We start from the raw sequence: 12,230 nt of genomic DNA, 5'->3' as shown, positions 1-12,230 counted from the left end.
CCCAGCGCGCCAGCCCAGGCCAGCGATGACCACCGCACCACCGCCCAGCGCGCCAGCCCAGGCCAGTGATGACCACCACCCAGCGCGCCAGCCCCAGCCCAGACCAATGGCCACTGCCCGGCATGCCAGCCCAGGCCAGTGACCACCGCCCAGCACGCCAGCCCAGGCCAGTGATGACCACCACCCGGCGCGCCAGCCCAGGCCAGTGATGACTACCACCCGGCGCGCCAGCCCAGACCAGTGACCACCGCCCAGTGCGCCAGCCCCAGCCCAGACCAATGACCACCGCCCAGCGCACCAGCCCAGGCCAGTGATGACCACCACCTGGCGCGCCAGTCCAGACCAGTGATGACCACCGCCTGGCGTACCAGCCCAGACCAATGACCACTGCCCTGTCTATTGATAGCTCCTCAGACATTACTGCTTCAGGTTGGTATGTATCCTTCCAGATCTCTCTACTCATTCTATGCCTTATCTAAAGTCGAGATCCGTAAGTCCAACTCCTTGCTGGTCATCTGCACCGAGTGGCTCATAAGTCACCACATCACTTCCCCAAACTCTCTTCTGCCTCTCAAGTGCCTAAACCAAGTTCAAAATTGGCTGGCTCTGTGCAACATGGCATCCTGTTTCTCTGTTTATAAGATCTAGGAAATGACAAAAGGAGTCTACTATATCAAAACACCTGTGCAGCCAAGGACACAGCAGAGTGATGAGCACCTATGGAATGGGAGAAAACGTCTGCAAATCATATATCTGATAAGGGGTTAATATCCAGAATATGTAAAAACTTCAAAAAACCCAAGTAAAGACGTTTCTCCAAAAATGAGATTCAGATGGCCAGTGCCCACAAATCACTAGGGAAATGCAATTGAAAAGGTGGTACCATGTGGTACCACCTCACACCATTAAAATAGCTACTGTCAAAAAAAATGGAATATAAACGGTAAAGCTATGAAGAAACTGGAATACGTGCACTGCTGGGGGGAATATAAGCTGGTGCCACTGCTACTGAACTCAATATGGAAACACTTCTAGAGACGGATGGTGGTGATTGGTTGCGCAACAATGTAAACGTGCTTAACACTACTGAAGTATATACTTAAAAATGATTTTAGATCTTTTTTAAAAAATTGAGACAGAGTATTGCTCTGTCACCCAGGCTGGAGTGCAGTGGCATGATCTCTGCTCAGAGCAAACTCCTCCTCCCAGGTTCAAGCAATTCTCCCACCTCAGCCTCCCAAGTAGCTGGGATTACAGGCATGCATCACCATGCCTGGCTAATTTTTGTACTTTTTTAAGTAGAGACGGGGTTTCACCCTGTTGGCCAAGCTGGTCTCAAACTTCTTGACCTCAGGTGATCTGCCCGCCTCGGCCCTCCAAAGTGCCGGGATTACAAGCTGAGCCACTGCACCTGGCCAATTTTAGGTAAATTTTATGTAGATTTTTATCACAAAAATTAATTGAAAGAGGCTACCCCACATACTTCATGCATCCTCCTGTCCAGCAGCCCTGCCAGGCACACACTCACTGCCCTGCCCTGCCCCACTTTTCTGCTAGGACCTTGAAGATCCAAGCTCTCCTCTTACCTGCAACTGCCCTGGGCCTTCCCACTCCAGCTCCATTATGAGCTTATGTTTCTCTGTTGATGTTAGAGCCTGTTTCTAGGCCACCTATCCTTTCACTGTGCGGGTGCCCCTGGCGATTTCTTCCTAACAAGGGTTTTAAACAACATGTAAACACAAAGACACTCAAAAGTTATAACCAGTCAAGTCCCCTCATTAGGTCCAACAGCCAGATCTCTCCTCCAGCCTTAAAAAAGATTCCTCCTTTGATTGAGCAGCAGATGGAGTCGTTGGCTTATATTTAGGGACTGTGTTCTGTGAACACATGCAACTTTATGCACAAATCTCCACTGATGTCATGCTCACACCACAAGAGGCCTGTGTACACAGACCTGCAGAGGTCCTGCAAAGCCAGGGCTCCAGGCCAGCCCTGCTCTAGCTGGGTAGAAGTGGGTGGCACAGCCTGCACTGGGTGTTGCTCCTGTTCTATTGGGCTGAACACACGTAGTCCTAGTAAAACCCACGTCAGAGTGCACATGATGCCACATCACTCCCTTCCCCACGTCTGATGCCTCTGCCACCACGTGCTGCTGCGTCACAAGTGCTGACTGGAGCCACTCAGGGCATGAATACTGCTTTGGTCTGTTTCATTCCATTTGGAGAGGCTCAGATGTCCTGTTCATACCCCTCAAGCTCGAGAGTTTCTAAAGCAGGTTTTCCATTCAGCAATGTTCTTATTCTTGTGTTCTCAAAGCAACCCATCACCTAGGTCAGAATCTGAGGCTCCGGCTGGACGACATTCTCTGTTCCTCTGACTGTGTGAGCTCTGGATCACATCATCTTGAGTCTGCCTCTGTCTGCCCTCCCCTGGTACTGATATAGTTCAGGCCATGTTCCCTCCCTGGATGGTTCCATACAGCATGTTACCCAGCCTCCTGGACCCACTCCCACCCAGCTTCAAACATGTGCCATCAAAACCCTTTACAGAATAACTTTCTTTAAAAAAAATTTCATCTCAACATTTCCCTCCTTAGAGTCCCTCCATAATCTGATCTCTGCTTCTCACATAAGCCTCATTTCCCACCACGTCTCTATTTGAGGCCACACAGTAACTACCTGGAGACCTAACGTCCAGACAGAGCTGGAATAGGCTGAAAGGCAGGAAGCACCAAAATCGATGCCCCCCCGGTGTTCTCCGTGCCATGGTCAGTGAGAGGCCCACTCGTGTTGGCATACTTCCCTGGGTTATCTTCCGAGATAACCTTAGTACGCCACGTGATGCCTTGCTTTTGACATAGGAAGGAACATGATTTAAGGTTTCAGATATCGAGGTGCTGCGCTGTGCAAGAACAGCATGAGGTTTAAAATATGATGGGGCATTGGAAGTCTTCAGTGACTTAATGGGGGCCAGTGTAAGTTATGAAATAGGAGGAAAGGGCCAGGTGGAACAGCAGGCGTCCCTCAGGGTCCCTGCTTCTGCTTGTCCTACTGATTGATAGGGGATATGGCGGAACAGAGAAAGGAGGGTGACATTACAGCATCAGGATCCATGGAGTATTTGAGATTGCGCTCTTGAGATATTTAAGGTTATAGATGTCAGAAAACAAAGTTATAAGAAATTTAAGATTTTTGGTACCAAATTAGGTGTCCGCTGTTGTTTATCAAATAATAAATAAGGAAATGGACTGGGCAGTCCACTCAGTGAACATGACCAGCAAAATAATTTTACTAAAACTACTTGGAGGAGAGGTAAATAAAAGCATACATTTCATATTAATTTAGATCTGATTCCCACTATAATATAAAAATTTCGCCGGGCGCGGTGGCTCACGCCTGTAATCCCAGCACTTTGGGAGGCCGAGGCGGGTGGATCACGAGGTCAAGAGATCGAGACCATCCTGGTCAACATGGTGAAACCCCGTCTCTACTAAAACTACAAAAAATTAGCTGGGCATGGTGGCGCGTGCCTGTAATCCCAGCTACTCAGGAGGCTGAGGCAGGAGAATTGCCTGAACCCAGGAGGCGGAGGTTGCGGTGAGCCGAGATCGCGCCATTGCACTCCAGCCTGGGTAACAAGAGCGAAACTCCGTCTCAAAAAAAAAAAAAAAAAATTTAGACAAGACTATTCAAGAAACGAAGAAGATAAAGCATAACTCAGGAATAGAAGCATCCAGGTAAGTTAGAAAAATCTTTTTAAATTCCATGAAAGCACTATGCTAATTGTTTCTGCATCTGAAAATACAAATGAAAGGCATGTTCCTCTAAAGATACGTATTGTTAAAAACTGACTTAATAAAAAGTTAACCATTTAAGCAATTGAAAACTTTTGTGCAACTGCAGTCTAAAACGATACTGAACCTAAAAGATCTTTGGGCAGATTCTAACTTTTAAATAATAGTTATTCGCATGTCATTTAATCTGCTCCAAAGCATAGAAAAAGATTGAAATCTTCTTAGTTTACTTGGTAATTCTAGTATAATCCTGATACCAAAACCCACAACAAAGGTATCCAAAGAATACAGATCATTATTATTTCTGGAATATAAATATAACTTCTGAATAAAATATCAGCAAATCAAATCCAGTGCCTTAAAAATAATATCTGATGGCCAGTAATTTACCAATGAAAAATACCATCTATCTTTACTGATAGTCTAACCTACATATAATAGTGTAAAATATTAGTGGTATTCCTACTAAAATACATAACAAGTCACAGATTTCCTCATCTCCGTTACTCAGAATTATTCTAAGTGATGCAATAAGACAAAAACAATGACAATTATAAATATTGGTGAAGAAGAGGCAAAATAATCACAATTTGGGGGAACCCAAGAGAATCAAGTGATAACAGAAATAAATGCATTCTGAAAAATGATTTGTGGGGGACAAGTACGCACACATACACTTTCCAACATGTTTTCTAAATAACCAGAATATATAGTAGGGGGAAAAAATTCACAATCACAATAAGATCTACATAATTCCTTTTTTTTTTTTTTTTTTTTGAGATGGAGTTTCACTCTGTCACCTAGGCTGGAGTGCAATGGCGTGATCTCGGTTCACTGCAATCTCCACCTCCCAGGCTCAAGTGATTCTCCTGCATCAGCCTCCCAAATAGCTGGGATTACAGGCACCTGCCACCATGCATGGCTAGTTTTGTATTTTTAGTGGAGACGGGGTTTCACCATGTTGGCCAGGCTGGTCTCAAACTCCTGACCTCAGGTGATCAGCTGGCTTTGGCCCCTCTGTGTGAGCCACGATGCACCTATATAATTCCGAAGAATAAACTTAAGATATGTAAAGGATGTGTAAGAATAAATCTATGAATCTTTTCTGACAGATGAAAGGAAAAACTTTTTAAAGGAGACACATGCTATGTAAGAATTGAAAGACAATTATTGTGTCCATTTCTTCCAACAGCTAAATGTACCTCTAAACAAAGCATTATAGGTTTGTTGTGGGAGTGGGACTCTGTAAAACGATCCCTCCCAAATATCAAAATGCATTATAAAAATACAGTAATTAAGATAGCATGGAGTAGTGTTAAAATCCATAAATATTCTAAGTATAAATAGGAATTTAATACTTAGAATATTTATGGACTTTAATTTTAAAACAAATTTTTTATTTAAAGAATTATGTAGGTAAAGTGCAGATTATTTAATAAATGTGTTGAGACATTAGTTCTCACAGTTAGGAAAAAATGGTAAATACTCAAGATTTACATGTGGAAAATGAAACGATAAAACTGAAACAAAATGCGGTGATTATTTCTGTTGCCTTGAAGGATCTTTTAGGTATGACCCCCACCCCAAGGCAGAAATATTTGACCACATAAAAACTTAAAATTCTTCCTTAATAAAACAAAAATGAAGAACCAAACACACACAAAGTTAAAAAGCAGAGGTTGAGTTGTAAAGAACTGTTTGAAACATATGTGACAAAGTATGACTATCCTCACCAAGGACTGAACTCGTAAAAATCAGAAACCAGACACAGGAGAGAGCCTGGGAATTCCACATGTGCCTGTGGCTGTAGCACCTATTTGACTCAGAGAGAAACTTACTGTCCAGGACGCCATCATTTCTCACCGATTTTGAGCAAGGTGGTGGGGGAAATGGGGACCCCCCACCGGGCTCTGCACTGGGTCCTAACTGGCCCCGAGAGCTTCTGGTTGGGAGGGGCAGCTACTTGCAAAGATGCCCCAGCTGCAGAAACACTGGGATCACCCCGCCCCGCTCCCTCCCTTCTTTGCCCCAGGGAGTATTAGAGACAGGCTCCAGGGGAATGGAAAAGGAAGGGGTGGTTCTCAGGTGCAGGCCTGAATCCGCCCGGAAGGGGAGGCCCATGCTGCTAACAGCAGTTGGCTCTAGATAAAAGGGAAGGGAGAAGTCCTAAAATCTGTGGGGTTTTATTGATGTATTTTTTTTGCTTATTTGTATTTCTTTTCCCAAAATTTATTTCTGACCTATGCAATAAATAATCTCAAAAATTAAATTGTTTTGTAAATGTTTGGGTGGCAGCAATTTAGAAAATAAGAATGTGAATGTATTTGTTTTGTTTACAATTTATATCCATTGAAAATACTAGAATTAGCAAGCAAGAAACAGTGAAGCTCACAGGACCGACTTTCTAGACTGTCTACAACTCAGCAGAGAGACAAGTCAGTTCCACAAAGCTGTCCAGCAGCCATGTGACTGTCATGCCCAATTTTCAGAGAAGGAACTGACAAGCAAAACAAAACACACAAGATGAACGAAAAAGAATATAAAAATCAAATGATACTTCTTGATATTTCAAAAACTTACATAATAAAATCCGTCTTCATCAATTTCACCAAAAACTGTAATAATATCTCCTGTGCAAAATGTAAGTTCAGCCTGTGGAGATGAAACATAAAATGAATTGCATTTTCCTATACAAAAGTAGTTTTTTAAAAATAAGTTCTCCATGCTTTTCCTCCCTATTTGAGAATTTCTGCTATTGATCTACTCTTTCAGTCAAAGGAAGGTATAAGCTAATGCATAGCTCTGTTCACAGTCTTCTGGAAAGTGAACACTAACCCAGATAATGTCCACCGAAAAGGCAAACGCTGCAGCAGTTTGATTTTGGCTGAAATTCAAGATTATTACCATGTTCTACTGGTAATACATTTTTAAAGCTAGTCAAATTGTTAATGGTAAAAACCTGGAATATTAGGGAAATATTCTCTGGAGTGTAAGGACCATTACATAAATATCTTTTCACTGAGTATTTTAAAACCCACTTGACTATTAATTAAGCATTTATTTATTTATTTATTGAGATGGAATCTCACTGTGTGGCCCAAGCTGGAGTGCTGTGGCGCAATCTCAGCTCACTGCAACCTCCGCCTCTCCAGTTCGAGCGATTCTCCTGCGTCAGCCTCCCGAGCAGCTGGGACTACAGGTATGTGCCACTAAGCTTGGTTAACTTTTATATATTTTTTTTATAGAGATGGGGTTTTGCCATGTTGCCCAGGCTGGTCTTGAACTCTTGAGCTCAAGCAATCTGCCCGCCTCCCAAAGTGCTGGGATTACAGGCGTGAGCCACCGTACCCAGCCTAAACATCTCTTTATGCAGTGTCTACTCTGGGCCGGGCTGCAGCCCCAAGGCAGGCAGTTCAAACACCACTCAATGCCCTCAGGAGTCCAACTGTCCCAGCACATTTTAGTTCACAGTCACCTAGCAGAACATGGAAACATAACCCTGGACAACAGAAATCACCAAAAATGTTTTCTCTCTAAATGTAAAAATGAGGGAATATAGTTGGAGAGCCAGGGGCTTGTCAGAGAGAGCGAAGTACCGTGTCACATGGGCTCACATACCTCTTGTCCTCTCCGCCGGTGGCTCGAGAGAGTGGAGACCCCATCTCTCACTGTGAAGGCAGTGGTTTCAGCCCTCATGATGCCAGGCACCCCAAGCTGTGCTGGGCGATGCGACCTCACACATCACTGCTTTCTGCTCTGCTTTTCTATGTGTGGGGCCTTAGTGCTTTGCTTTCATTTGCTGACCACATGTGATGGGCTTTTATCTCTCTCCTAAAGATGGCCCTCATGTGACATCACCATTAGATGTGGGTGACAGATTGCTCTGTCGTGGCACAGGAAAATCTGGGCCACAGGGACAGGGCTTGTCAGGGGCTGGCTGTGTCCCTGGGAACCCCATGACCTCTATCCCGAGTGGCTATCTCTGTATCAGCCATCACCTCCGGCTGGCAGCCCTTCCCTCAGACGGTTCGGGGGAAGGAATGGGAAGGTGAGCACACGGGGCCCCAGTGTGGTGTACCACCAGGGAAGGGGTAGGTATGGCTTCGTGTCCTTAGCGAAGCAGTGTTTGACTGGTACCTCAACATCCACGTTGGGCGAGCTTTCTCTGGGGTCATAGTCATACAGGGCCACCGTTCTCCGAGTTGATACTGAATGATGCCTGCCACTTCTTCTGCTTCTCTCTGTTCAAATCACAAGGGGAAAGGAAAGCCATCATGAGGTTATTTCAAAATCAGTGTTGTTCCCCCTCCTTCCATGGCACACATGGCCAATGTGGCTGAGACCAGGCACCGCTGACAGGCTGCATGCCTCTGGGCACTCACATCAGTAGACACCCTACTCTGGGTCAGCTGTCCTGGACTCCACATTCTTATATTTTTGCTGTGGTGCGTTTCTCCCCCTTAGGGCAACATAAATGTTTTCCTTTCCCCAGGCTGTCCGCTAAGCCAGTGAGACTCACATGAAGCATGGGGCTCCCCTACAGCGAATCTACACGGCTTTGGCCAGCACGGGGAGCCCGTGGCCCAGGAAGCCCTGCAGAGGGCACGGGGTGCCCGCTGCTCTGGGAAAGCCACCCCCCCCCCAGTTTTAAAAGTGCCTGTCTGCGTAACTGGGGGTGCCACACAGTCACATCGTGCTCCCCCCGGTGGAGGCAAAACCAAGGCACTGTCCTCAGGAGAGGCGAGAATATCAACAGGGATGCCTGCTCTGCCCGGCCCGGTGGCCCACCCCTCATGCTGCTTCCCCAGCATCCTTCCAGTGTGGGTTAGCAGCTGCCATGGAGAGAGGCCACCTCTGCACAGACCGCTTAGAGGTGCATTCCCACAGCCTGGCCCTGTCTCTGCCACGGATAGGGGCCTGGGTGTCATCCCAGCACGCTCAGAAGCATAAGAAGGGACTACAGAGGAATTGCCCTAGGCTCCACGCAGATAACAGATTCCCCGGCTCTCCTCTGTGGCCTCCTTGACACGTCCTAAGATAACAGGTGAAAACTCTCAGGACGTGTTAAGGAGGCCACAGAGGAGAGCCGGGGAATCTGGCCCAATCGTGAAGCACCTGTCAGACTGAAGGTGTGGGGCTGTGGAGGACGCTCCTCCTGGCGAAAGTTGGCATTTGTGTGTGTCTTCTAAAACACACCCACCTTTTGCTTACATTTATTTTGGGAATTCCAAACGTACAGGTAAAAACTATCAAAGGCAAATATCTTAACAGCAACTAAAGTCAGCGATGTGGCTTTTCAGTGGTTTTCAGCAGGTATAGGGGGCAGCTGTGTAGACCTGCAACGTTCCAGGTTACCCTCCCGCTGGGTTCTGGTTAGGAGCCACTGCTGTAGTTTAAGGATGCATGCACGCCTCTGTGCACCTGTGTCCTCTGTAGGACCTGCACATCCGTCTCCTTGCATTATAACCTTATTCCGAGGTGAAAGGGCCTCTAAGCATTGCTCATGATACAGGGAATGTCACAAGTATGAATTTTGAAAGGTGGCATAACAACATACATGTGCTTCTCACTGAGGTGGAACTTACATACACTAAGGCCCTCTCTCTCTAACCTGAAGTTCTTTACGTTGTGATAAGCACTGATGGTCCAGAAACCCCATGACAATCAAGATAGAGGCTGGTCATGGTCGTCTGTGGTCACTCCAGCCCAGGTAGCCGCTGATCTGTTTCCTGTCCCAGACTTTGGCCCTTTCCAGAATGCCACTGAAAGCGATTCATACAGAATGTAGCTTCTGAGACAGGCTTCTTTCATTTGGATGACGCCTCTGAGATCCGCCCATGTCACTGGCTGTATCAGCAGTGGTCCTGTTCCATTGCTGAGCAGGCCCCATGGTGCGGGCACCTTCGATCTATCACTCAGTCACCAGCTGAAAGCACCTGCATTGTTTCCAGTTTTTGATGACTGTTCGTCAAAACACTATTAACAAACGTTCAGACAAAGGGTTTTTTGGCCTGAACATAAGTTTCCATTTCTTTTGGGTAAGTGCATAGGAATGGAGTTATTGGGCTGTATTGCAGGTGTATATATAACTTTATAAGAAACCAGCAAACTGTTGGCAGAGCGGCAATGCCACTGTCCACTCCCACCAGCAGTGCAGAGGCCCGCCTGGCACACTTGTGCCAATGCCTGCGGGGGCCAGTCATTAGCCTTAGCCCTTCCCAGTGGGTGTGCATTGGTGCCTCAGGGTGGTTTTAATTGTGTTTCACTGATGATGATGTTAAGCATCTTTTCACATGCTTATTTGCCATCCACATATTGTCTTTGGTGAAAGGTCACTTAAATATTTTATACATATTTTTATTGGGTTGTTTACTTATTGATGAGTATTGAAGGGTCTTTGTGTATTCTGAATGCAAGTCCTTTTTCCAGTGGGTTACTTGCGAGTATTTTCTGCCAGCCTGTGGCTGTCTTTTTCTTCCATTAATGGTGTATTTTTAAGTGCAGAAGTATTTAATTTTGGTGAAGCCTAACATTGACTTTTTCCTTTTATGTTTCATGCATTAATGTTCTGTCAAAGAAATCTTTGCCTGATTGTTATAAGGTTTTCTCCTGTGTTTTCTTCTGGAAGTATTATAGTCTTAATTTTTATACTTAAAAGTATGTTCTGTTTTATTTAAATTTTTAATATGGTGAGAGTATGGATTCAGGTTCATTTTTGGCCTATAGATATGCAGTAATTCCAGCACCAATTATTGAAAAGACTATCCTTTCTATATTGAATTGCCTTTTAACCTTTGTCCAAAATCAGTTGAATCCATCTGCGCTGGTCTGTTTCTGTACTTCATTCTGTTCCATTGATCTATGTTTCTGGCCTCTCTCCAATACCATGCTGTCTTGATTAGCATACCTCTACAGTAAGCTTGCAATTAGGTTATGTGAATCTTCCAACTTTGTTCTTCTCAAAAACTGTTTTGGCTCTTCTAGTTCCTTTGCCTCTCCATATAAATTTTAGAATTAGCTTATTGATTCACATAAATCCCAGCACGGATTTTGAATGGTCTTGCCCTGTGTCTGTAGGCTAACTTGGGGATATCTGACTTAACAGTATGAAGTTCATGAACGTGATATTTCTGTCCATTTATTTAGGTATCCTTTGATTTCTTTCATGTTTTCTGATTTTCGGCATACAAATACTGCATGTATTTTGTTAGATTTAATCCTAAGCATTTCAGGTTTTGTTGTGTTACTGTAAATGGCACTATTAAAAATTTTAATTTCCAAATTTTCATTGCTCACATATGGAAATACAACTGATTTTTGTTTATCGACCTCACATCCACTGATGTTGCTACACCATAGTTCTGGGAGCTTTTTCATTATTTGAGATTCTGGAGCTTTTCTAAGTAGATTTCCATGTCATCTGTGAACAGAAAACGTTGTGTTCCTTCCTTTCCACTCTGTGCACCACGTGTGCCTTCCCTCACCACGTCTCCCTGGTTATGACCTCCAGGATGATCCCGAAAAGCAGTGGTGAGGGCCGGCATCCCTGTCTGCACCTGGTTTTAGGGGGATCACATTCAGCCTTTCACCACTAAGGACGATCATTTCTGGTGATGGACGGGCAAGTAGACATGTCAGGCGAGGTTCCCTTGGCCATCCACATTTGGAAAAATAGAATAAAAAACACTTAATCTAATTGATAACATAAATCAAGCTACTGTTCCTTACATAAATTCTTGTATAGTTTCTGGGTCTGTGATACAGGGCCTGTATTCCCTTTGAAAGAGCCTTAGTCAACTTCAGGAAAGGGGAGCGTAACAAAAGTGGGTAGGGGTGTAGGGCTCAGTGATCTTCAGTCTCACAGCTTTAGTGTGGGTGAGATTCACACTAAACCTCGACTATTAGATGTGGATTCTATCTTGACACAATGTGTTTACTGATGCCAGAAAAGGTTGACGTGTGTTATTGGAGTCTGTTGTCTTTGAAGTCTGATTTAGAATTGATCTAAAGTTCTGAAGTATTAAACTTTAAATATGAATGACATAAAACTGATGTCTCTCCACAGCTTTTTAGAAGAAAACAGAGGCTTTTTAAATGACTACGTGGTCGTTGCACATGGAAAAAAAATTTTACTCATAATGTTGCTTAAAAGTCACTGAAAACATTTTTGCTGCATTCTCACTGGTGCTTGCAGTTTAAGATAAATGAAGGAGTTTCATGTCTTCCCAAACTAAAGAGAAAGAGCTTTTGTGCCTTTTGGATAAGCAAAGGTCACCTAAAGAATAAAAGGCACAGCACTCCCCCACCCACCCTCTGAAATGTACTGTAGACAGGCTGACGTTCAGAGCATATCACCAGGAAGCAGTTCATTGTGTGTTTTCTAGTTGTGATCAGTTTTTCACAAGCCAGACTGTCCCTCATCACCCAATAGATCATC

The 12,230-nt window shown here is 44.6% G+C and overlaps 1 protein-coding gene across 14 annotated transcripts in view; it reads right to left on the bottom strand.

Moving 5' to 3' along the window:
- The window catches only part of RIMBP2 (RIMS binding protein 2), a 333,192-nt gene that overhangs the window by 4,249 nt on the left and 316,713 nt on the right, over nucleotides 1-12,230 (bottom strand). For all 14 annotated transcript variants that reach the window (XM_037729912.1, XM_037729915.1, XM_017504520.2 and 11 more), the window contains 2 exons: nucleotides 7,931-8,034; nucleotides 6,374-6,445 (listed from right to left, as the gene is read on the bottom strand). In XM_037729912.1, the coding sequence (XP_037585840.1) occupies nucleotides 6,374-6,445; nucleotides 7,931-8,034 (176 nt within the window). The remainder of the gene's footprint in view (nucleotides 1-6,373; nucleotides 6,446-7,930; nucleotides 8,035-12,230) is intronic.

Source organism: Cebus imitator, unplaced genomic scaffold (assembly GCF_001604975.1).
Source record: "Cebus imitator isolate Cc_AM_T3 unplaced genomic scaffold, Cebus_imitator-1.0 Scaffold323, whole genome shotgun sequence".
Lineage (NCBI taxonomy): Eukaryota > Metazoa > Chordata > Mammalia > Primates > Cebidae > Cebus > Cebus imitator.
Note: the sequence above shows the minus strand (reverse complement) of the source record. Positions and strands in the feature narration are given on the sequence as shown.